The sequence below is a fragment of the Lepisosteus platostomus genome, chromosome 6 (genome assembly GCF_059453375.1).
Source record: "Lepisosteus platostomus isolate fLepPlt1 chromosome 6, fLepPlt1.hap1, whole genome shotgun sequence".
Classification (NCBI taxonomy): domain Eukaryota; kingdom Metazoa; phylum Chordata; class Actinopteri; order Semionotiformes; family Lepisosteidae; genus Lepisosteus; species Lepisosteus platostomus.
In genome coordinates, this window is record NC_142616.1 from 19282164 (window position 1) to 19308910 (window position 26747).

The 26747-nt window shown below is 42.5% G+C and overlaps 1 protein-coding gene across 14 annotated transcripts in view; it reads right to left on the bottom strand.

Moving 5' to 3' along the window:
• Positions 1 to 265: 265 nt before the first annotated feature.
• Positions 266 to 26747, bottom strand: part of zmiz1a (zinc finger, MIZ-type containing 1a) — a 159308-nt gene continuing 132826 nt past the window's right edge. For 10 of the 14 annotated variants that reach the window (XM_088634613.1, XM_088634615.1, XM_088634617.1 and 7 more), the window contains 18 exons: positions 15342 to 15477; positions 14234 to 14348; positions 13730 to 13947; positions 13069 to 13267; positions 11901 to 12191; positions 11611 to 11793; positions 11172 to 11246; positions 10767 to 10935; positions 10076 to 10262; positions 9354 to 9564; positions 8909 to 9014; positions 8384 to 8544; positions 8170 to 8237; positions 7735 to 7803; positions 7068 to 7312; positions 6077 to 6240; positions 5198 to 5452; positions 266 to 3997 (listed from right to left, as the gene is read on the bottom strand). In XM_088634613.1, coding sequence (XP_088490739.1) covers positions 3890 to 3997; positions 5198 to 5452; positions 6077 to 6240; positions 7068 to 7312; positions 7735 to 7803; positions 8170 to 8237; positions 8384 to 8544; positions 8909 to 9014; positions 9354 to 9564; positions 10076 to 10262; positions 10767 to 10935; positions 11172 to 11246; positions 11611 to 11793; positions 11901 to 12191; positions 13069 to 13267; positions 13730 to 13947; positions 14234 to 14348; positions 15342 to 15477 — 2960 coding nt within the window. In that variant the 3' untranslated portion in view covers positions 266 to 3889. The remainder of the gene's footprint in view (positions 3998 to 5197; positions 5453 to 6076; positions 6241 to 7067; positions 7313 to 7734; positions 7804 to 8169; positions 8238 to 8383; positions 8545 to 8908; positions 9015 to 9353; positions 9565 to 10075; positions 10263 to 10766; positions 10936 to 11171; positions 11247 to 11610; positions 11794 to 11900; positions 12192 to 13068; positions 13268 to 13729; positions 13948 to 14233; positions 14349 to 15341; positions 15478 to 26747) is intronic. The other 4 variants (XM_088634620.1, XM_088634618.1, XM_088634619.1 and 1 more) reach the window with 3 other exon arrangements.

The following is a 26747-nucleotide window of genomic DNA, read 5'->3' on the forward strand; positions in this document are numbered from 1 at the left end:
ATCAAAAGTATCAGATTACCTCGTATCGCTAACAACATCTGAAAAGTTTAACGATTTAATAATTATCCCAACCATAATAAAACCATACCAGGTCTATTTTTTTGTCATTATGTATCTGGTAGGTATTAGGCACCACAAAACTAAAATCTGCACCGCACTGAACTGACTTACCAGATAGTTTTGCAAAAGTTCACGTTACTGCACTTGGAACGTGAGAGCAGTATTAAGTTGTACGAACACAAAGAACCACATGTGCACTGCGATGTACAGGTTTCATCTGAATACATATTTATTAGATAAATATTAGGTTGTCACATCATCTAACTACATACAGTTTTGCAAGACTAAAAATCACAATTAGTTTTTTTCTGACCAGTTTAGAATATGAAATGATTGTACATAATGTACAAACAAAAAGACAATGGTCACTTTTGCATGTATCGCCTCAGATTGTACCTTTTTAATTTTTTTTTTTCGTTTTTGTCTGATCATGATATCAAAAATTGTACAAACTATGGATTTGGTTACAATCTTGTGGGACCCCCTCCCTTCCCCACCCCTCCCTCTGTCTCCCAGTATTTTCTTCATTATTATTTTTCTGTAGCACCTTAAAAATACACAGGTGATAGACTAATACACGTAGGCTAAATATTACATGTAGGTAAAACAAAGGTTGTTTTTTTTCAGTCCCCCTCAAAAGAGAGGTTAAAGTATATTACATAGGTGAACAAATGCTGAGAGATTCCACAGATGCTAACAAACAAGATTCATTTTCCACATCGAGTCACTTCTGATAGGGGTTTGCAAGCTTTTTTTTTAATTCTAAAGAAACAATGCACATTCCCAAGGAAAATGAATACATTTCTGTTAACAAGTCTCTATTCATCATTTACATATGTACAGACATCCCTCCACCCCCCCTCCCCCACTGCAGCATGGTAGGGTCTTGCAGCTCAGTCCACTGTCTCCGCGGGGGGGGGCCAACTCTCCAGGGTTCTCTTCTCAGACCTTCCTGTAGACACACGACTGTGCAACTACAGTGCGCAGGGGCTGATCACATGGAAAAGGCTCATACTTCAATGTGAGCATATGTAAAATTATACATATACATAAAGCAATGTGGCAGTGCATTTCTTCAAAAAATCAGACCATTCATTTGCCTTAAAGATGGTTACAGAGTAGGTTTCTTACACTTAATAAAGTGAGCACCAATAAGATATCTTTACCATGCTGTTCTTCAAAACGTAAATGACCAGTACGTTCACGTTGTAGGATTTCAAATGGTTAATGTGATCCTTTTCCAGATTCTTTTTTTTAAATACGTACTGTATGCTTTTGGCCACAAATGAATATTACAAGCCTTGCATTTCATTACAAAATATTATGTAAAAAAACAGAAAATCATATGCAATCTGTCATATGAGATATAAAATTTAAATGGTTTTCAGCTTTTAAAAAGCTCTATTTTCTAGAACACTAATAAAATAACATTACATAGATCTTTTTTCAAATGAAAGGCTGTAACATTCTTTTAAAATATCACATTAGTCAATGAATTGTAAGGTCAATTCTGCTGCTATCATATTTCCAATTCTGTAATTAATATATTTAGCAAAAGGATACCACAGTTTCCGAAACCAATAGCTCTTTATGAAAAATGAAAAGTCTTATAATTAGACAAGAGGGTGACAGTAAGATTACAATTGTGTAACGTCCAACACCTCTGTCTCGTGAATATCACTAATTATTCTGAACATGTAAGGCTTTTATTCTATAAAACTATACCAAACTCTTATGGTTTTCTTCTTTCTTTTGAGCAATAGTTGAAGATCATAAATACACCTGCCTGCCAATTTCCATGAGCTCTACTGTTGTAGTTCGGTATGAAAAAAACATGAAATAAGAAAAGAAACTTTTACCAAATAGCTTATGGAAACATTTTTTTCAGATGGATTATACTTTAGGACTTCTGTCAAGGGGAAACAGTTTACCAGACAAGTAGTGAATAACAACAATGAACAATCATGAAGATGATTAATATTATCAAAGACAATACTAAAATATTCACAAAGGTATTTACAATAGCCTTTTTGTTTAAAATAATAAATTTGCATACTGAACAGCGCTTTTCTGTTAAACCTTGAAATAGAAAATCAAAATGGCAATGTCTCTACATGACTTTTACAGTTCCAATACTGCTACCAGAAATAAAAAGACAATCAACTGTTTGAAAAATATCTACAGAAATATTGGGGACCACCCAGTATTAATGCATCTACAGCAGTGGTGGATTGTGTTCATTTTTCTTAAAAAACATCTTTGTAATAAAAGAGTAAAACCCCAAAATGTTACAAAGATAACTTTGGTGATATAAAGCAATTTCCCAAGGGTGATCTCAATGATGAACCTTTGCAGCACAGAAAGAACAGAACAAAAGAACAGACAAAATAAAATTATAACAACAGCAACAATAATCATAATTACAAAAATGAACAATACGTCGCAAATACCAGAAATTAATCCCTTCTGAGAAAAGTTAGTGTTTTTTTTTCTTTTAAAACGTGTTCTACAGTTAAAGTCATTGATGAAAAAGCACACTGTCTTAGTTCAGAATATCACTTAACAAGGGCAAAATTGGCACACATGCACTTTTTATACGACTTACTGTACATAATTCATCAAGGAGAGAGACAAAGGTCACACAATGGGCACGGGAGCAACTTGAGGCTCATGCAGGAGAGGAGACCACATAAGAGAAGCACTAACTAAGGTTGCAGTACAGAGACTCTGGCATAGAGGGCTAACAGGGCAGGAATAATATCCCTATTATGTCTATTTCATCTTCTCGCTGTTTATTTCACTTCAACTCTCCTGGGCAGATGAGATAGCAGCTAGGCTACTATGTAACAGTCTTGTACAAAAAAAGCTGCATTTTCATTTCTGTTTGGGGTTTAAATGCCTATTCCAGCTAATCACAGAACCTGATCGGAGGTAAAAGTTCACTTGCCCTCCGAGACAAGGAACTACTGCCCCACCCTGGGTTCCCGACTGTCATCTTTTGCGCAGTGAAGATGGGGTGTTTTGTCTCTTTGAAAACACACACACACAAAAAAAAACATAACAAAAAAGCAAAACACTTACTCTTTCAAAACGATTGCTTTTCCCTTATCTGCATCAAAATGAGAATGAGATTCCAATGCTTATGAGAGGATTTTAACATTTGAAGTGTGTCCAAGAACTTCTTTGTGAATTCTTTGCATGGGGAACATTATAAAAAAAATCTTCAAATGTACCTTGTGTGGCCCACATATAGACAATAAATGGGCAATTCTTGTTGACTGTGTTAAAAAGTGTTCTTCCCTTTGAGAATCAGTTTTGAATTGTGTATAACCGCTTGTGCTTTTAAATGGTGCTCACAGCAGGGACCAGTGATACTATTATTTAGTTGGAAAATATTACACGAATGTCTTGGGAAGCCACAGTTTCAAAGAATGGAAGAACAAAGTTCAAAGGGATCTCAAGACACTGGCCAGGATGGGCATATCTTGTTTTTAGTTAAAATGATTTAAAAATAACAAAACAAAAAATGCTACAACACTTTCCTAAAGTACACAAAGAAATCTCTCTATGCGACATAAAATGAGCTGAATATAGCTGCACAGTTTTTCTTAATGTTCACAGATGACAAATAGGCAGCTGACAGGACTGTCACCTCTGTGTTTGTGTGTGTGTTGACCACAACTCTGAGTCACGTGGAGCTGGCTGACCAGATCATTCATAGAGGAAGAAGAGTAAGGGAGTGCATCTCTGTTTTCGTCGGGTACTGAGCTCCTGTTCGGACTGGGGGCTGACACCAGCCAGCTTGAACGGGCCTTCGGGGGCAGAAGCTTCAGTTGTTTTCAAAGAGGGAGAGCAAGTCATCGTTGCTATTGCTCGGGAGGTCAGGGGGATCCAGGTAGGACAACAGCTCGTCTGGGTTGGTCAGCTCTGGAAGCAGCTGCAAGGAAAGAAACACACCTCGCTTTAACGGCGGTGAACAACTTTCACATGGATGTTACCATTCATTTACACAGATGATTCCTCTATCCAAAGTGGCTTACATTGGCACTTATCCTTTTTATAGGGCTGGGTATTTTATTGGAGTGAAGTAACTTGCTGAAGCCTACTTACACTGCTGCTCTGGGTGTCTCTTTGTATAATTTCCTTCCACAATTCTGATTTTTTTAATACGTTTGTGATGAATATTTTTAATGCCCATTTTTAAACAATAGCCTGTAAATTATAAACAGGCTCAAACACACAAACAAATGAACCAAAGAATAGGGAAAGGCTTTTGAGTACTTAAATTATAGGATCATCCTCAGAATGCAAATTTAATACAGTATCACACAAAAAACTACCCTTTTCAAATCAGGGAACCGAACCTCACTGAACCTCTTTGATTCACTTAGACAGGAACGATTCAACCATTCAGTTAAATATTTCAGGACAAAGCTCAAGGGCAGACATGTTGCTTGGTTTACAACTTGTGTGTAACTCTGGTTTAAGTGTTCTAATTGCAGGGGAGATGACACTGACGGATCAAACGGCACCACTGTCAATCCCCAGAAAGATCTGTCCATAAACAGGGGCACCCTCCTGGTCACGTATCATTGTGCTGTATCCTCTTCTCTACCCAAACTGACAGACTGAATGTGCAAAAAAGCATGGCTGTAATGGCTTTAAGACACACTGTCTTGCCAAATTTCTTTTACCAATGAGTTTTTTTAAAAGAAAATCTAACTTTGCTATGTGAATATGAAACTAGATTCTCCAGCCTCTATTCTGCATCACAAACGGCAAAGAGAACCGACATATTAAAAAAGCTTTGCTTTGCCTCCCAATCTTAATCTAAAACACATAACTGAGTGCTCAAGATTTCAGCGGTCATTGCTTATTATTTTCGGTGGACTATTGGTTTATATTTCTCCCATGTTGTGAACACCAGAAAGAGAGCAGAACAGCAGATGATTAATAAAGCATCACTAAGCAGCAGAGGTCCAGAGATTTTGTTAAGGTGCACAATGAGCTCAAAAGCTGAAAGGGTTGCATGCAGCCGCACATGAAGCAATGAGATGAGCTGCATCAGGGTTTGTTTGCTGAAGGTCTGCGCAGATCGCATGGAGGCCAGGCGTGAGGAGGGCGCAGTAACACTTACATCCAGAGAGGGCTCCGGCATGTCAGGGGCTCCCTGCCCCCCAGCCTGACCTTCTAAGGCAGACGAGGGGTTAAAGGTCAGGTCACTGTGAGGATGGCTGTTTGGCCCGGGCTGGGGTGGCGGTGGCGGCCGTGATGGCTGAGGAGGACCGCTGTGATGCAATGGCTGCCCTGATTGGCTGCTGGGGTGAGGAGGGGCGTGCAAACCCTGCTGCATGGAGCTATGGGACTGATCAGCGCTGCCGGGGTGAGCAATCTGCGGGAGAGGAAGAGCAGGAGAAGAGTGAGGCCCCCGCGCAGGAAGAGCCAAGGAAAACTAGGGAGATCACTAACCATCATGCCATCAGGATCACCTGAAATCATGGCCAACCAATGAGGAAAGGGAATTGCCCAGTATATACCAGACAGCTGCCATGAGAAGTTTTTAATGGTTTTTATTCTGAATACAAGCACATTGGAGAAAAAGCAAAATGAGAGCTGGGGTTTATTTCCTTATTAGTTGAATCTTATTATCCTCTTCAGTGATCAGTTCAATCAAACCCATTTATTTCTTATTGTGTTGTCCATATGAGAACTTGAGCTTTACATTAATGAAGCCTTACTTCCTGTGAATGGTCGCTGTTTTGTAAGGGTGCAGTAACCTGGAATATTTGACATATATATAGATGCTAAAGCTTGCACGATGCAAGTGCAGGATGGATGTGTGTCTGAATTAATTTCCAGCCTTTCCAGCATGTCTGCATGCCTTTCAACCTGATTGCAGAAGAAGATGGAGAAAAGTTGAACTTCCAGAGTGAAAATGGTTTCCTTGCCAAAATGTTGTCCACTTTCTGTCCTCTTGTCTAGGCTGAGGTCAGCATTGAGGGGGAATATCACTTACGGTGTCAGGCATGTTGTGGCTGAGTGGCTTGTCTGGATTCATAAGGCTGCTAGGTATGTCAGGCGGGTGAGACAGCTGTGGTCCATGCATGAAGTCGTTCATCGATGTTCCACCAGGGTTTCCATGGGGGAAGTCAAAATTTCCATGCCCTTGGTAACTGTTGCCTGGAACCGAAAACAAAGGCTGCAATTAAACCAGTAGATAAACCCCTACAACAACCTCAACCTCATTGTGCGCGGTGCGGTGGCTTTGTGGCTAAGGATCTGGGCCTGTGGCTGGAAAGTTGCCAGTTCGTATCCCGTGGCCGGCAGATGAATCCTACTGTTGGGCCCCTGAACAAGGCCCTTAACCCAACTGTTCCAGGGGCACCCTATAAATGGCTGACCTCTGACCCCAAGCTTCTCTCCCTGTTGGTATGTCTCTTGGAGAGCAAATTGGGGTATGCGAAAAGACAAATTCCTAATACAAGAAATTGTATATGGCCAATAAAGTGATCTTATCTTCTCTCTTATCTCTTATTGCACTGCAACAGAGTCCATTTAACAAACACGTGTCCTCAATGAATACATTTCAGAGCAATACCTCATTGTGTCAGGAACGAGAGTGCATGGGGCTTCACTCACCCAATACAGTACAGGAATTGCTACAGGAGGGATGTGTGATGGACATACCTCTTGTTTTGTTAATCAAATTGCAAAAATCCTCCTTCATGTTTTTTCCAACACTTCAAGCACATTTGTTTCTACTGCTGTACTGCTGTGCAATCTAAGCTATTAGCCGGGTGGATCTTCAGATGGGTTGTTATCAATAAAGAACTCAGCACAGTCAGCACGGCCTATTGAAGGGCTTTTGAAATGTGATACAGTTTCATTCATCACGAAGTAGACAGGAGGTACTGAGAACAAGAAATAAATAAACACATTCTGAAAATTTCACCAACAATAGATATAGAAACAGGAAGCTCGAGGATAGGTGTGCTCCTGACTCCTACCCTGGCTGCCGTATTCACTGCTGTTGCCCCCAGGTGGAGGAGGTAGCGATGGGTATGGAGAGGGACCTGGCCCCAGGGCAGCAATCATCTCCATCACATTGGGCATGATCATCTGGCTGGGGCTCATGGTCTTGAACCTCTTGGCCAAAGGTCCATCCGGGTCTTCTTTGATGTGCATGTCGGATTTGATTGGCACCGGCCTCCAACTACACGTGGGATCGATGGTGACCTCCTCAAACTCTGAACTGAGAGAGAGAGTAGGGAGCGATTGACCCAGAGCGCATAGTGACATTCTCTGCAGGCTCTGGTATGTTTTAAAATGCAAACTATGAACTTAGAGCCGATAGTGCATTAACAAAAGGTAGAATAAAGGGAAAAGACTGTCACTAAGAACACCACCTTTGTGAGGATGATGAAAGACAGGCTTTAAGACTAGTTTTAATCATTTATCATGATCAATCTAGCATTTTTGCAAAGTGCCTGGTTAGGATGCTAAGAAAAAATGCAAGAATATTTCTATACACACTACTTCTCTGCCTTCCTTGTAAGTGAAAACACACTATACTAATACTTTAGGTACAGTCAGGAGAGAAGACAACAGAGTATGAAGAGAAAAAAAGCTAAGCACTTGTGAAAAGTACACGTTTGTGAAAACATGAAAACTTACTTCTGTATGGCATTCAGGATGCCCCACATATACTGGTCGACCTCCAGGCCCTCTAGTAGTGCAGTTTTACTGGGGAGAAAACAAACAATCATGATTTGTTCTTCTGCCTGTTTCTCCCAGCCAAAATCCCTCAGGCATTCAGTGAGTCTCTTATCACACAACGCAATGAAATTTCCAGTTTTAAACTCCAAGTGCTGCTAAACAAGACTTATTTCTGTGAAAATGTGCTAAATTGGGGATTTCATTTATCTCTTCCTCTATGATATTTCATAAAATCTTGCTTGTGGTTTGTGACTCATGGATTAAAATAAAGGCCTACAGTTCCAACACATTTACTCATTCAAACAAAATAATAAAGACCTCTGTTTTCTGTGTAAGAATTAATTGTTGACACTTTATGATCTACTGTAATTTAGTAAAGTATTTTTTTCTTACTTGCATACAGGACACCTCCATGTTCCTCGTTCACAATTCAACTGCAAGTAGGACTCCAAATCAAAACACTGTTGAGAAAAAGTTTGGAGTTTTACAATACATGAATTAGCAAGCAAAAAGAAAACGCTCAACTGTCTCAAGTTATCATTCTGTTGATAGTAACTCCAGCTTCATCATACATCTGTCCAAAGTTCTTCTTAACAAAATCACTTGCCTGTACGTGTTTACAGTCGTGGCCTCTTGCTGGAAGCTGAATCCGCCGGAAGGTGATGGGACACTTTAGAGACACTTTGATGGCCGTCTGCTCCACTCCGTCTTCCCCGTTTAGTGTGGCGTTGCCCGAGGATGCCGCTACGCTGCTGAAGTTCCTCTTTACTGCAAGAGGGAGGGAAAAGAGGCGGAAGAGGCCATGTTAGTGATTTCGCAGAGTGCATGGGCAGGGTGCCCATGTTCAGCTGCCTGTCCTCATGATGGCAACACTTAAACTGGAGCTCTGACCTGCGACACAAATTACCAACCAAAAAGACACTGAAGTGAACGGCACAAAGAGTATTACAAATATCAGAAATACAATACATGAGGAGATGCATGGAAAGGATCCTGATTTTGATTAACCTAATTCATATCAGCCGAGTGGAACAGTGGTCAGGGCTCTGGATTTTGAAACACGGGCAGTTGCAGAACGCGGAAAGCGGCGGTTCTGGCGCTGCACGGCCCAGGCGGGAGAGAGGCAGCTTACTTTTCGTGATGCAGTGCTCGGCGGGCAGCAGGCGCTTCTTCAGCAGGCCTTGGAGGACAGAGCGGACGGAGGGCCGGTGAACCAGCTGCAGCACAAACAGGTGCGACTGCGGGCGAGACGGAAAATGGAGACAAACATTCGATTAGTGCCAAGGCTGTCAACCAGCACACAGGAGACCGCTGACCCAAAAAGTTTCCCTGCGTTGCTTACGATTCAGATCTACCTTTAATCTTAAATATCTCAAAACTGTTATCTGAATGTTATGCTCCATGTATGTAATGCAGGCCTTTGCCAGCTGCTGTTGAGCACCTAAGATATATCAATGTCAGTTCTGCACTGAAAAAAGTTAAACAGATATGACTTTGGATTATTACATAGTGAAAATGCCTCCTGTTTTAATAAACTAAGAATCCTCCTGGTATAACATTCCAACTCTTGTACTTACACAGCAGCAGGCCGTGACAGTGATCTGAATCGTGTTTCTTCCCGGCTGACACACGTGCTTGAGGTGAAGGGGTTTATGGGAAGTCTTGTTGTCACCCCGCTCAATAGTGAGTGGCGTGGCGTTTACGCTGACTTGCACTGATGCTGGCCAGTTCGTGTTCATCTGCCGGTCTTCGTGATGATAACACTTAAACTGGAGCTCCAGGTCTGACCTGTGACACAAATGACAAAACAGAGATATTGAACTCACACAGCACAGAGAATTTAAAAACTATCAGAAATACAATCTTAGCTACATGAGGAGATGCGGGGAAAGGGATTCTGATTTTGATCAACCCAATTCATATCTATTGAGTGGAACAGTGGTCGGGGCCCTGGACTCGTAACTGGAGCATCGCTGGTTGAAATGCTGCGTGAGGCTCCACTCTTGTGCACTTGAGCAGGGTGCTTCCCTAGATCAAAAACTGAGGCTCAGTAAATAACCTGGCTGTATAAATACGTATAAATTTAAGCTGCTTCAGATAGAAGCACCAGCAAAAAAAAAAAAGATTAATAACAATAGGGAGAGGACATTCATCTTCTGATCAGTTCCACATTTCTTCAGCTAATAAGTATAACGCCTGACATTTTCAATTTCAGTGCTGGTTTTTGCTCCGCACGTGTAAAAGTCTTTTTGTACTTCTGAGAAGCACTTGCTGCATTTTATGCTGTGAGCCTGCCCACCTCCACATCAGAGTCTGGTGGACAGACGGCCGCAGGTGGAAGACGTGGTTGCTGACTGCCAGGTTGTGCTCCAGCCGGAAGGGCTCCAATACCACACCGTCCCTCACAGGGAAAGTCAGCCGGAGCTCGTCGTTGGGGTTGGCTGGGATCGAAGAGGGAGAGAAAGTGTGAACTTTCCCTTTTGCATCTGCAGTGCGATAACAGTGCGGATTTTAATTTGCGCTCTTACACAACTCAACAAAAAAAAAACTTACACATGGTATGGGCTGCAACTGGAGTTCAGGGAATAACACTGCCTGTGCCTTTCCTACTGGTACCTGCTTGAGTCATTTACTTTTCTTTTTTCATCAAGTTTAAAGAGACCATCAACAAAAGAAAGGAGGACATCACACCGGGCCTACTAACCTTGTCTACACTACATATCTGCAGCTTTGAAGCTGTATGTTCCAAGACTAAAGTTTTAAAAACTGTAACTTGAAAGTGCCAGCTCTCAAGGTGAACTAAACGTTTTCTGTATAGGCACAGCTCAATTGTGGAAACTGTTTTGGACATCTTTCTCTTCAGGTTTTCAAACACAATTTGTTATTTGTGTTACGCAGACAATTTCTTTCAACAAAATGACAACTTTTTCCAGGGTTATAAAACAGCATCATGTCATGGCTCATCTGCATCTGAACACAATGGGACTCACTTGGAGGAGGAGGGAGAGCGGTGATATTTGGTTTAATTTCTGGTGGGAAGGGTGGCTTGACGTCCTGATTCGGCGACAAATATGGCGGCATACTGCTTCCTGGAGTCATGGGAGGGGTCGGGTTTCCTGGTACAGGTGAGTGGGGGTAGTTTCCTACAGGCCTCGGAGGCTACAAAACAAATTAAATTCTCAGTTCTTCAAGAAGAAAAAAAAAGTCTTCTAAGAATATCAGAGCATTAAGCTGTGATTTTCTATCCTTAAGTAATATTGCATTATGCCAAGTAGCTGTTGCTGTATAAAGTATTATTAGATGATTACGTAAGCATGCAAACTGCATTTTAGCCTTCTATAACCCCACTTCCAGAACAAATTTTACCATAGCAAAAAACTAGACATCAGACGTACCCCATTCAGACTGCCTTGACTGTATGTATATCCACTTCCAGAGAAGTTGTTATTCTGACCATTGAATGGCTCTTGCTGAAACAATGGAGATAAAAAAACAATAAATACAATTTCTGCATGGAAACTGCCCTCAACAGCTTCTTGGCTTAATATTGTATTTACTGGTATTTTATCTGAAGTAAGTTCTTTGTATTTGCTGGGTCTATTACAAATTGGAACCTGATAGCTGGTTTACACAAGGCAGTTGTATGACTTAATCTGGTGAAAAAGGACCAAATGTTTGCACATTGTTAAATGTAAGTGATTATATAAACCATGGTTGTGCCAATCCAAGAGGAGCAACTCACTAAATCCTTTAGAATCGAAAACTTCAATGAATCTGTTTTAACAGGAAGTGCGGCCCGTGTCTGTGAAGAGCGTCTTGGGCACCGGAGCTCACCTTGTAATACTGGCCCATGCCCACATTGGGTGGGGGGTACTGCCCTGCGCTCTGCTGACCCTGCATTCGCTGGCCAGGGTAGTTGGGGGATGGCAGTGGCCTGGGAGGGTTGGGGGTGGGGTATTGTCCTTGCTGGTTAGGAAACTGGTTGTTTGGTCCATACTGCTGGCTTCCATATGTTGGCTACACAAACAAATGGAAAAAGAAGAATTGATCAGCTGACATTTCACGGGACTGCATACAGACTCTGAGAAAGAGAATTTAGCTGTGTGCGCGCCACGTCTTCTCACCTCTCCAGGATAAGGCCTTTTCATCCCTGGCATAGGCATGGACTGAGGCCTGGGGCCTGGGTAGGCCTGCTGGGGCATCCTCTGGTTATGACCCCCAAAGGGGCTCATCCCCGGGGGTCGGGGCTGGTTCATGCCCATGGGAGGCCCACTCATGTTGGAAGCGTTCATGCCTGTGGCCATGTTGGCAGGGTTCATGTTGCCTGGCATGGAAGGGGGACCCCGGGGCCCAGGCTGGTTCATGAACTGGTTATTATAGGCCTGGGTTGGTCCCATCTGGAAAGAGGAACACATCTGGAAGAGAAAAGGAGGCTGAATTAGAGCTGAGAACATGGAGTGTCACAACTGGAACCTTGTTTTCTCTGTTCAATGAGTTTTGATTCCAGACAAAAAGCTGTTTATTAAATAGATCACCTTTTTGAATACTCTAATGGCCATGTAGCAGAATCCTACAGGAGGAATGAGCTGTGATGAAAACAGCTGTCAGATGTGATGATGCATTTTCATAGGCTTTTGTATGTGTACAAGAGGTGTTAATGTATTTTCACTAAGGAAAGATAAAGTCAAATGTTTATTATAGATTCTCTCTAAAATTGCCAACATTATGACGTTTGAATGAAGTGATTGGCAAAACATCAAGACATACTTTGTCAGAACTCTGAAATAGGCAGTAGTTGGATTGATATCCAACTATTTGATCTTATAGCATTGATCTTGTAGCGGTGTTTACGGCTCTTATGTTTGGAGTTTAGTTTTAAGTGTTGCTCAGCAACTCTGGCACTACAGCCGATTTACTCAATTAAGACAAAGAATGCAATTCAGACCTTATCTACTTAATCTAGAAAGTATACATTCTTCTGGGGTTTCTGCATGTCTGAGGAGTTACACTCATCCCCAGTCAGGGTTTTATAGTCCAAGTGTATGTACTGCTCTTGTAATTGTGATGTACCACTTCAAACCAGCCGAGCTCATATAAAGCGGCCAGCTTGTGGTCATAACACAGCAAGCCAGCATGCCAATCAGGAAGGGGGGCAAACAGCTGCTGTAAAACGAACCCAAAAAGGCATCAGCCATTCTTCTGCCGTTGAATGGATAACTGCCATTCGGATGTGCTACCAGAGTTTTAACGGAGCCCTGTATGTGGCTTTAGCGTGCGAAGCCGTTGCCTTACCGGCCCGTACTGGTTCATGTCCTTGTTTTGGGTTTCCTGCAGCGCTGCCACAGTGGCAGTGGCGGTAGCGGTTGCCGTGGCAGCGGCGGCCGCGACGGCGGCGGCGGCGGCTGCAGCGGCGGGCTGAGTGAAGTCCGCGGGAGGCCGGGTGTGAGGGGGGATGCCCATACCAGCGGGGGCATTGGGACCTCCTGGGTAGCTGCGAGGAAAGACAAAAGCAACAAGACTGACATGTGGGAAAGAGGCTCTGCGGCCATTCGTGAAGCAAACCCGTATCAACGTGAGCAAAGGCAACCTGACAATATGATGGCTCTCTGACTGGTCAAAGAACGTGGGCCGTTGTATTAAAGAACTAATTAGGGGTTTGCTTGGAGTCTTAACCCCTTTCACTTGGTGCAATTTGTTTCTTTCTGAATATTTCCATGAAGAAAGAGGAATTTGGTGGCGTCGGTTTACAGAGCACTTCAAAGGACGCTCTTCCTTCAGATATGATAACTTTTATTCTAAGCTTGGTATTAACAAATGTCATGCTCAATTAACCACCCACTGCGACTGGAAAACAACGTGCTTTTGACTGTGTTCCTTGCCCTGAGTTTAGCGTGCTCTGTACGTGTGGTATTCTGGGGACACCCTATTTCAGGGTGATCAATCAGACACTTACCTGCCCCCAAACCCTCCCCCTCCGGGATAGCTGGGTCGTCCATACATGCCCTGCTGCATGTAGGGCTGACTGGAGCTCCCTTTGGCAGGGAACTGCTGCTGCTGGCCAGGGAACTGAGGAGAGCTGATACCAGGGCTATTTCCAGTCATGCCAGAAGCCATGGGGTTTCCACCAGGATTCATGGGATTGTTGGCGTTCGCCATGGGGTTGCCCAGCACCTATTTCAAATCCAAAAGAGTTTAGATTGGTTAATTTGACACAGTTAAGCGAGAACACTTGAGCCTTTCAAGCAGAAACAGAGGATGAAACGATCTCCACAATGTTACACTTTTTCTCTCCTTATATGCTCCCACAAAAACAAAGTTCCTAAAAGGGGACATTAAGGAATCAAGATTTCATTGTGTAGTGTGTAACAGGGGGTGGGACAGGATACAATAACTCATAAGGGAAGATTTCAATCAAGAGTCAAACACACAGGATTGTATATGTGTTTTCCAGTCTCACCTGGCTCTGTGACGTGTTTGTAACACCCCAAACTGTAGTTACCACAGACAAAGACCCAGGGGGCTGGTTGGTATTTTGTTGCCAGGGAACTGAGTCGTAAGGAAAGGACCCATCGCTGCGTAATTAAAAAAAAAGATTTTGACGGAGTTTTATTTGTAAGAACAGAGAAGTGCAGAAACCGTAATGGCAAAGAAGGACTAGTCTTTAAAAGGGAACAGGCACAGAGCAACATGAATAACTGCAAGACCTAAATTACCATCAAATCGATGTTACAGAGATCAAGTACTTTTCCTGTAGATCTTTTTTTATGCACAAAACTACAATTAACAGAGGCAGTGACAGCAATTAAAATATTGCATGACCTAAATGCATTAGCAAACAGGGAGCGATCATATTAACAGCACAAAATGTTGCAGTTCTGAAATTGTGACCCCCTCACTGACATGCGCACGCTAATAAAGGCGCAGTGATGATAAATAAAAGAGCTGGTCAGACATCCTAATACAGAACTTTTAATGATGGAGGCTGGTTCTGTCATTCTCAGAACAAACTTTTTGTTGACTGCCTGAGCTCTTGTGATGTTCGAGCCTTCCTTCACAAACCAGCCTCTGGCTACTTATCAGGGTTTAATTCTGGGAAGAGTGTGTTTTGCCTAGCACAGAGTGTTCTGCAAAACAACTCCTGTGTGAATTTCCCCTCAAGTGCCTTTTACAACACAGGAAAGCATTGTCTGGTCCAAACAGCAGAAACGGTTCTTGGGTTTCTTTTTCCAGGCTTGCTGTCCTTTATAGGGTTGGGTTTTTCATTGCAGTGCATTTGCCCTTTGTGAGCAGAAGGCAATTATTTGCGCTCAAAGGGAGGACAGATTTACAGCTTGGAAGTACAAAAATGCACTACAAAAGTGGCTGCAAACAAATACCCAGCTTGGTCTTCTAATTAACATGAAAACGTAAATGTATGCACGCAGCTCGGCAGAACCCCATCTGAGGCGTGAGCACAGTAATGTCCAAGACCCACAGCGAGACCGTTCTTTCGTTCCTGCCGCACAAGACTGTAGAGATATGACAGAGCGGAAGGTTCTGAGCAGGAGGTTGGTCTGGGCACTCACCCATGTGGAAGTGGGGGCTTCATGGAGCTCATGGGGGGCTGCATGGGTAGTTTCCCTGAAGGCTCGTTCTGGCGGTTCTTCTGGTGACGGAGGAGCAGGAGACGCCCCAGTTCCTCGCACCACGATGACAGGAGGGCTGCAACGGACACAGACTCGCTCAGAAGCTCTTCCAGGAGGGGCGAGCCGAACAAACACAGCTCTCTGCTCTCTTCAGCGGAGCCTTCTCCTCAAACCAGAGGAATCATCGCAGGCTATTTCCTGCTGCTCTGTTAACGCGTTCGGGACTCAACGGGCGTTTTTTCTGGCTCATGAGAACACATCCCATTAATTGAGAATATGGCCGTTCAACAGAAATATCTGCTGTATGAAAATTGAAACACTATATTTTTTCCTTTTAATTTAATCACCTCCAAAGAAATTTCAGCAGACGACAATAATTCAGGGGGCAACAACTGAGTTAGATGACACTTAGCTGAAAATGACCATGAGGTGATGAGGGCTACATACGTTCCCTTTAACAACTGTTATTTATACAGGACATAGCTGGGCATGGAGAACCAAGCAATTTCTTTCCATGTTGAAAAAGACAGTACGAACACATTTGGTGTCAGACCTGCAAGTTCAAAAATTAACTGATGGAACCTTATTTTTCTTGGATTTATTTTTCAGTTAACTGTCCGTCTATCTCTTCATATTTGTCATTACAGGAGGTCTGGTTGAACTCTTCAAGTAACTAGCATTATTTTATAACCACACCACTCTTCACGGTGACAAGTCAAATATTCACAACTTTTACTGTGTAACAAAGCATTTCGGAGCTCTCAACGAATTCAACCAACATACCTAAAGGGCCATAGCAAAGGTTCACTGAAGTGTGTTTGGAGGACCACACAATTAGCAGCACATCGTGATCGCACAGTTGTCACTTCCGCTTTTCCACCACTAGGGTTCGCTCCAACCCTGGAGCAGGCTTGAACATGCTGCTCCATTAGGTAACCACACTACTAGCAAGTGTTCGATCAAATCTCAGGCTTCTCATCCGCGGTACATTTTATGTGTACTGCGCCAGCTACAAAAGACACCTTCCCCTATTTATTTTGGGAGGGGGGGACGGGAAGAGAGGAAGAAAAGGTCTGTGCAGATTTAATTTGCCGCCGAGGGCAACGACCCTGGGGTCCCGAGATGCGCAGTACCGGCACTCGAGTTCTGCGAGCGGGAGAAACAGCGTGTTCATCCAGACGGTGGCGGCTGTAGCTGACTCGCTCGCAGCCATGTCAGAACAGCACCGGCTGTCCGACTCAGCGGAATTACCGGAATCGGTCATCTTAAGTGGCGTTCCACACCGGCATCCGGTGGCCACCAGGGTCTCCTGCGTGCACACATGCATGCGCACATAAAACATTTGACAAATGAAGATCGTGACAATGATGAGGATAATAATAATAAAAAAAAAACACAGCAGGCTAATGGAACTGAGGCACTGAATGAGCAGACAAGCAGCTGTCTCTCTCTGCCTCCTTTTCAGAAACGCGGCACCCGGAGTTCTTTCACAACACACAAGGAGAGACAAAAGCAATACGCAGTGATATTGCTGCAATTAGGTGTTTCTGTAGTGCCTAAAAAACCCTAGCATCAACTCCAAAGCTTAATGCCTCTTTTCAAAGGCGGCGAATGCAGCTTAATAATGTTTTAGTTACCTTTAGTTTCCAGTTATATTTAGCTGAATGAATTTCACTTTCCTCACTGTCTAGTGCATTTACAAAGCGAAGTGCTTTAATTGAATGCCTAATGCCCAGTGTCAAGTAACCACGACCCCTTACTGCAACACTTTAAACCCCACCATCAATAATGAATGTCACTTCAGCTCTGTAGGCGCTAAGAGACTGCAACTGCTAAACAAAAGTGCTGGCACTTTCACTGGCATGTACAAGAAACCCACCATCAGAGTTTACCGGGGGAAACCTGTAGCACCCCCCCTTTCTGAACGAGGAAACTCTGCTCCCAACATGACAGGCTTCAAAATGAGCAACAAAGCCAGTCCAAGCAGTAAGACTAACTGAAGAAAACATTTAATAAACCACCTCTTCCGCTCTAAAGAGAGTGTGAGTACTGTAGGAGCCCAATCTGCAGTTCCCTACTCATTCAAAAACAGAGCACGTGAACTTCGGTCTATGTGTAAAGATGAAGAGGAGAATACAAAGGACGTGTACAGATGGTGCCAGCAGTCTCTTTCTCTCTCTTTTAAAACAAGTGCTGAAGAGCTGCATACAGTAAGCAGCTGCTTGTTCCTTCTGAGGCAGGTGTCCAGAAATTGGAGCCAGACGTGTCTGACTCTACTGTTACACCAGGATATCGATCAGGCAGCCACGAGCCACACTCTGCACAGCACAGCCCGACTGATCAGCTCTTTTCTGTCCTTAATGCAGTACGAGTGTAAAAAGAAGAAGTGAGGGTCTTCAGAATGTCAGACTGAAAAAAAAAAACACTAATCATCTACAGCACATAAAGTAAAAAAGCCCAGGGACGGAGCGATACTGTAGCTTCCCTAATGAAGTCTTCATTGCAAAGTGCCTGGCCAAAGGGGAATAGATAAGAATTCTACTGCAGCACTGTTTTCCTACAGCTGCTCTAGTCTGGTTTCCCCAACAGAGCCAGGAGAGACCAGACGCCACAATTTATGGCTACAACAAGTGGGACTTCTTTGGGAAGGAGCTAAACTAAACTTATCATTGTCGACCAGTGAGTTTCGATAATTTAAATCTGCATTTCAATAACACCACCTGACTTTATGGTGTGTTGATTTCGGACATTTGTCAGAATATTGGAAAACTTAAAATATTAATACAACTTGGTACCCAGCTTGCTTGTTTGTGCTGAGTGGCATAACAGCAAGATTAAACATATGCCTTTGTTGTGTGAGGCATTCTGTTACCTCTCCATTTGTGACCATCATAAAAGTTGGTTACAGGTAAAATATATCTGAACACATCACCCCACAGCATTTTTACTGAATCACACTTCCATAACAGCTGAGGCTGTTCTGACACTCATCCTGACCACTGCCACCCACTACATCATCAAAACCCCTTGCAACTCTGAACTGGTCATGTCTACAGCTTCATATGTTGTACAGCAAACCCATATGATGCTGAAACAGCAGTTAAGTAATGTACTACACAGTAACACAGTACGTTGAGAATGTCGGCAGAACATAAACTGAGACAGACACAAGGTCTGGCACAGAGGAAGGATTTCTGAAGCTTTTTAATGCCCACTGCATGACATATTGACCAAACACGTGCGGCTTTAAAATTTCAAGCCACTGACTTCTTATTCTTATTAAACTCTGGATAACTGATTGTGTTCCTAACTGAGGGGAAACCAGCCCCCAGCTCCACCCCCTTTGTCACACACAGAGTATCCCTCATTTCCACTCTCGCTGCCGAAAACACACCAAGCCTCTCGCTCGATAAAACAGAAATATTCCCAAATTGCTAAATACAAGCCTGCCAACAAAGCCCCTCTGGCAGCACTGTGCCAAGTGCTAACAGCAATAGAGCAGGTCTAAAGAGGGAGGACAGGATCACCAAACTACTTAAATGGAAATTATTATACCCTACCATTAGTAACAGCTTATCACCTCACTAAATCACCACTTCTTGTTAGGAAACATGTTTAAAGGGGCTGGGAACTATTATTTACTCAGAGACTAAATTTACTTCTCATGTGACAGGTTAGAGAGTGGGAGGACAAACAGGCCCAGCGATTTCTCGGCACCCCCTCCCCTGGGATAGCAGGAGGAACAACAGGATTACTGTTTTTTTCTTCTGCTGCACCAGTCAGTTCAATAGGGAGCCAAACAGACTGGTGCGTCCACTGATGCGCACACAGACTTAAAGTAATAGCAGCCTCAGTGAAAACTAGCCAATAACCCTTAAATAAATAAACAAACATTTTCAGGCTGAAGTACCTTTTTATATCAGTTTTCTCAATAGATGGATTTTACATTATTTTTCTAGAACAGCAGATGAGGAACAATTAGAGAATTCCATTATGATATTTTATAATCTTATTTCTGTAGATTTGATTTCATTATAAAATCCATACCCTAGCCTGGCCAGTGTCTTGCCAGGGATTTACTCCATAGCCTGTATTCATTTATCCTCACAATCCACACGCCCTCACTGCACTGACTCCACCGAGGCAGTGAAAGGTGCACAGGTCCACCCGTATTATACTTCATTCCCTTCCTAAAAATGGCTTGGCCCCACTCTTGTCTTTACAGGGATATTGCAGATCTGTGAAGCGCCCAAAGTTTTTTTTTACCATAAACAGCAAGGAAAACAATTCAAAATAATTTAAAATCTGTCATTTTTATAAAGATTCTATGTGGTGAGACTCATATTAGGGTTACATTTTATTTTCGGGTCCACCCAGAACCCTTCCCACAATGAAGGGATTTTTCCAGTTTGGACAAAGTGTCATTGGCATGTTTTCCCATTTTCTTTGTGTTTTTCACAGAACTTGCTGTCCCTCAGACTCCCTACCGGGACCAGCACTCTCTGAACAGGACTGCAGACAGGCTGCTCAATACCCTGCCTCTGTCTCCAGATTTATTTGTTATTAAACCCTTGAGAGAAAAGATAACTAAGTGAGTCTGGTTCCTTGATAGCTATCCATTATTTTGTATTGATTTATTTTTGGTGGGGTAAAAAAGGGCTATTACAGGTTAAACCATTTTTTCCGTCCCCACTCTGTTTGCACACATAAGCTTTGCCATTTCGATTCTTTAAGAAAAGAAAGACGTCGAAGCACTCTGTTCGTACCCTTGTTTTTTTTTTTGGACTAGGCTCTTCTTCCAAGACATCCTCCTATTCCCACACTGAGTGGGTCCCCCACTGGATGTGAGTGCCTGGCACAGCTGTGTCTTGGTCCTTTGTCTGGTGTCTCCCCTCAGCCTGGCTCGGCTCCCTGCAAGCAAGCCAGCAGGTATGGCACACTCCCAACCCTCTTCTGTGCTCCTTCCCAGTCCGCCAGTAACACCTGCTCTCCCATGAACCAGGGGTATCAGCCTCCTTTCTGGCAACAAGCTTCCTTAGATTAGGAATAACCAAGACTGGCACGCTACCAGAACAGTACTAACTCTGGGAAAGTGCTGAACTCCGCTGTGTGGGTCTTTAAGAATAAACTTCTCAGAATTAAGTTATTTTAAACAGATAAAACCTATTTGCTCGCTACTCTGCATCTATTAAGACGATTACATTACACAAAGAAGATAGTTAATAAAAAGGCATGCTGACCTACAGAGACTGAAAACTCACTTATCACAACTCAACTAAACTCAGTTAAGTCGTTCTCGGGAGGGGCAGAATCTTTCATTTCCAGTTAAGAGCCGATGCCTTATTTATTAAAAAAACAACCACCACTAAGCCAGAAAATTTAAGTCAGGTGGGACGAACAGCTAACAACAAATATCCTGGGGATAAAAGAGAGAATTCTGATCCTACGCATTAATGATGTATGCTGTGCATTCTGACATGGGTACCTAAAAAACCAATACAGCTGAAATCAAAGCAGAGCTTCCATCACTGAGCAGCACACATCTGCCACATTCCCTCTCCTAACAGAAATGTTTCAAACTGAAGGCCACAGGAGCCCTGGTTCACATTCTTCATCGGCAGATCGCTTTAAGGCCCAAACCTAGCATGCAGGGCTCCGAAAGGTGGCACTCCGCACAACCGTATCAAATCAGCTTTGCAGTAGAGTGCATAATGGCTCGTAAATTTGGGGGAGGGCTTGCCAGAGTGGTCGTAATCCTAAACAAAAACAAGAAAGAGAGAGACAACCCAGAAATGCTGGTAGTGAGAAGCCTCAGAGGGCTCCGAGTGCCCTGGTTTCTGAAGTTTCTAGGGGAAACTCACAACAGCCTCGCCAGCTGAGGCACCGAACAGTCTCTTTTTGTGCAGACATGAATGTGCAGCCCCCCACTGATGAAAGTAAATTATAAATGAAAGGAGGAATGGAAATCGTGTCACCCTGGTTACCTAAATCACCTTAAAAGCCATGCAAAGTATTTCTGTCTGCTTTCTAAGCACTCTTTCTTAACAAACACATCCAAGGTTTTTCTTTTTTTTTAAACAGGGATACCTCATCCACTTAAACCTTCACTCTCTGTAATTGTGAACATTTGACCTGAGTCTCAATCCCTAAAAAGCTGACGAAGACTTTCTTGAAAGAACTCCACCTCTCAAAAGTGTTTAGGACCTGCAAGTGCTAAATGTTTTTTTTTTAACAATTATGATATACAGTAGGTAAGTAATAAGATTAATTTTAATTGGGAAAATCGAGTTGAAATTAAATGAAAGACACAGTGATTCAATTGCTTTCAGAAACCCCTTTGGAAAAATGCTTAAGAAGATCTAATTCTGTATTGTAGCAATTGAATTCTAGTGGTGTTTGTGTGCGTTAGGGAGCCTGATCAACCCTGGTCAGTCAAGTTTGCCCAGATCTCATTTCTGACACACGGATCACCAGGTTCTTCTGCCAAATATATGAAACACCTCCTTCTTTGTGCCTTGATAGTCATTTGTGCATTTCAATGTGAAAATGTGAAAAGCCAACACAGGTTTGTTCAAAAACAGCTACAGTAAAGCCGTGTTTTTCATGCACAGAAGGGTCACAACTGCTGATGAGTTCAAGGTTAGGCAACAGAGGGCTGGGCTTAACACGTGTATGTCTGTGATGCCATGGGGCTGTTGGCGCCCAAGAGGAAAAATCCCAAAACACCTACCCACCCACCCGATTGATCTACCTATCCTTTGATTGTAACTCCAACAGAAAAAAAAACTTGTTATTATGGAAAAACATTCCTCAGCCTTTAAACAAAAGAAAACAAAGTACAGATATGTCTCTGCATCAAAGGCCTTTTCAAACATATATGATATGTTAACACTATTTGTGAAGCTCTTCAGTTTTAAACATTGTGATTTTCTACTTTAATTCCTGACTCGGGAAAAACCTCCACCTACACAGACTATGCTAACTAAGGCTCCTACTCAGCACACTCACATACATGGAGGGAGAAAACCCTTCAAAAATGAAGGGCGAACTCCAAAACTTGGCAAACAGTCTTAGAAACGGCAGGAGCAAGGCTGTGTTTTCAGCCAGCCTTATTAATCTTATCCTTTCATAAATCTACCACATAAAAATCTAGATAAGAATGACAGAAAAAAGCGTAAACCCATTGTAATGCAGTTTTGGTTTAAATCAAATTTAATCTAAAGTAGTCATGCAGCACACAGGACCCTTCTAAGAAAACAAAGTTATAACAGACCCTTGAGCTTCCTTGCAAGTTTCAGAGATTTCCAGAAAATAAAATAGAGATTTATTTTAGTCCTTTACTTTGATGTGGGGAACGTAAACATCTGGTGATATATCGAGAATCTAGACTCTAATGCTCTATCTACAATTCTAAACCATGGAAAACCATAAAACCATAAATTATTGACCAAGATTTATTATTCAAGTTTGAGAATAAAAAATACACAGGGGTAGAAAAAAAAAGAGTAAACTTCCCAGTGGAAACACGAGGGCTTTACAAAAAACAATTGAATTCTCAACCGCCGAGAGAGAGCAGGATTTTTTTTCCAAGGGGGGAACTTTCAATGACTGCACATCTTCTTAAAGGCCAAGATTCTTTTCAATGACAAACAAGTTAATAATCGTTAGAAAGGTTGAGTGAATGATCCTGTGCCCCCTGGAAAACAAAATGCATTTCAAACTGTTTAACTCCTTCGCAGAAAAGCAATGAATTGGCAGGTCTTTGAGTAAAGTGAAAGTATAGCAGTGCTGGTTACTGTGCAACCTACAGAAAGGAATGAAATAAGCTGAGAATGCCCATCAAGCAGTGCACTCGCTCCAACCCCAGATAATGCACTCTCCTGTTCTCTCTGGGGAGCCAGGGTGATGCTGGCACAGTGTCAGTGAGTACTTAGGCTCCTCTCTGCATGGTCAGTCAGACTGGCTGGCTATGTTTTATGAGCCATTTCTGAGCTCAACTGGCTTAAACGGAGTCTCCTGCTGGCCACATGGCCACTACACTTTGCCATCTTCATTCTGCAAGGAGACTGCTGGACTTCTGCCTAATAACGTATTAAAGTGGCCAGAAGCATACGTGCCAGTAGAAAACAGACAGCATGGTGCAGAGCTGAGGACAGGAAATTATTGCATGACTATGTTTATTTAAAAAAACAATTATTTTTGGTGTTCAAAAGATATTCAGGGGATCAGGTTATAAGTTAAGACTTTGTAGGGACTTCGGTTCAATACTGGTTTATAGCACGAAGGGCACAGAAGTCCTGAAATCTGTTCTCTCTAAAATGTAACTTATTTTTTAGAACAAGTTTAAGACCACAATTCTTATCTATTTGATCCTCTTTCCTTTCAAGCGTTAATTCTGAACCAATGATGGGTGATATCACAGCAGGTACCCAACACATAATGCTGATCATCGTGAAAATTGCAGAAATAATGAGAGAGTTCCTCCCTCATCTATTACACTTGGACTGCTATATGCCTTATTGAAGCAAGGACATTCTTCACAGAGGACAGACTTCAGGTGTCAGGTGTGTTGATTAGCATACACCGGCTAGGTATTTTTAAAATCTAAAAGAGTGAGAACCAACTCTATGAAAAAGAAAAAGAAATAGACTGAATGAATCTTACAACAGTCTAAGTCACAAAGTCAGCAAAGTGCATATCACACAAAGACAAAGAAGGCTTTTGGTGCTTTGAGATAATTACAGGACCCAAACTGGGTTTCCTGACCAAGACAGGAGTAGATGTGAAAATAGTCTTCACTTCCTGCATAAAGGTGGTGATTTAAACCAGCCTCCAGACCATACAGCTGGTAGTAACACAAGCATGTTCATTATATGAAAGGGTAATGTCTGTCACTTGACATGATATGGTCACCAAAAAGAGGTGAAAAGACTGCCAGGGCTCAAAAACTGCTACAACTTCAGATGGCATCATCCATTATGTCACGGCAAAAAAATATATACTATGTGTATACTATTGTACGATAACATACTGTACAATGTCATATGCAAAGTAATACCTCAAGCATAAAAATGAGGAACAAAAAACTTACTTGACAACCTTCTCTGAGGAAATTTTAGAACTTGAAGTCTGACGTGCACATTGGGAAAATCTACCACTCCATTTCACCTCTGAATCACCCTTCCTAACCCTTAATTTCAGTTCACTTACTCCTGAACCACAAATGGAATTTTCAATGGAATCTAATGTACGATCTAACATGCTTTCATTTCACTTAACCAGCTGACGTACATCACAGTTCCTGCTTTTAGATAAGTTAATTATCAGTGAAAATATGTATCTCCTCTTAATTAAAAAAAGCTACAACGGCTTTAAAAAACCTTTAGAATGTCATGTTTTGTGAACCACGTCTGAGTTAAAAAGTTCAAACAGCTGTATTTGCCTGGGTGCCCTCTATTTTCACTCACGTGTTCCACTAGGATTCCTTAGCAACCCATATATGAGAGTAGACCTGGGGAGACCAGACTGAGCATGGATGCTTGCACAGAAGAGCACACAGATCATGTATGAAGAACCTTGTTCGCATAGAAGAAGGCTCAAAGCTTTCAATCAATCTATTAACTCCCTTCTATCCACAATCCTTCACACCCTGTTGAGTTCCACAAGGTTTTCACAAAGAGGTTCAATTTCGTCATCTCGATACAGCATATTCTTTCAATTCTTCAGTTAATTTCTTATACCCATCTTGTCAACTTTCCTGTCATCAGTTGATAGCATCTGATTTTGCAAATCTGCTGAGCAGTGAAAAAACCAACCCTGGTCAATTTCCTTCTTTCAAGAAACAGTGTACATTTCATCCAAACATCACTGAAGCTCATTCAAAAGCAACTGCATTTACAGAGAAAGTCTTTGTTTATGTTTGTCCTATTCAGCACAAACAATAAACTTGTCATGAATTCCCCCGGAGACAGATCACTAATCTCACCAAGATCAACATAAATGTTCACTGAAGCATTCAAATCTGCTAACTGCATCCACACAATTAAAATTGTTTTTGTTCCCGGCTGTGGGTTCATCAGGCAAAAGACACTTTAGGTGCAAATGTGACCGTGACTAAACTGCTGTGCTGAAAGTCCAGGGGTGGTCGCAGAAGTCATGAAAAACAGGCAGGACACAAAATCAAGTGTGAAACAGTGTCTATTTAGTGAAATGCTCTATTGCAAGATATAATACAAGAGAGAAAAATAAAACATACATCAAAAACAAAACACTGGAGTTTCTCCAGGGAATTTCCCCACTAACAATTTTAAAGATGCCGGCCTACTACAAACCCACACCAACATAAGCAGGCTTCAGAGACTCAGAGAAGCTTGAATGCTACACCGCGACTATCACCCCAATCTCCACCCCCCAGCTCCTCTTGATGGACAGGTAAGATTCCTTTTAAACCAGAGGTGAGTCAGGGTCTGCAACTCCATAGAAAATGGTAGAACAGACAGGAGGCAAAGACAACACTGTGGCAGAACAGGCAAGAAATACAAATCACAATAACAGCTAACACACAACTGAAATGAATAACACGTGCAGTTAGGCACCCCTGTTCCGGAGTCGAACAGTGAGTCTCCCATGGCAGTAACTTTCTGCAGAGGAAGAAGAATAATGTTCTTGCCCTCCCCACTCCTAGAGCAGTACTGCCCCAGTGCCATGCTCAGATACAGCTGTCTGGCCTTGGAAAGTTCTGGTGAAGTCATGGATCTTGACAGCAAGTACACCAGTGGTGCTCTTGGTGAGGACGTTCACTTTGTGAAAGTCCACACAAAATCTGACCTTCTCACCCTTTTTGAGTATCAACATGACCGGACTACTCCAGGGACTGTTAGACAGATCAGACATCTTATGTTTGAGCGTGGTGCTGATTTCTTCTTCTAAGGCAGCCATCATCTGCTTCATACTGTGGCAAATAGGGTTCACACACCAGAAGGTCATGGTGTACGACGAGTTCTCAAAAGAGATCCTTCAGCTGTTGTATCTATCCCATATTCAGTTCATTCCACGCACACTGAAATTCAAGCTGAGGACCCCTATGCAGAAGGAAAAACCACTCACTGTGCCAGTGTCTGATACAGAGTCATTACAACCTGTGTCTGCTCATCAAAACCTGATCTACTAAGAGCTTTTTAGTCAGAAATAGTGGCCAGAAAGTTGGTCAGAGTAAAGTTCTGTAAATTGTGAGAAAGTTGTTGAAAACAATACCCTGGAAGTATTTTTACACAAGACTGAAAGAAAGAAACTAGTTAGAAGTCTACATAAGCAAGCAAATTGATTACATCATGAATCAGCACTTTA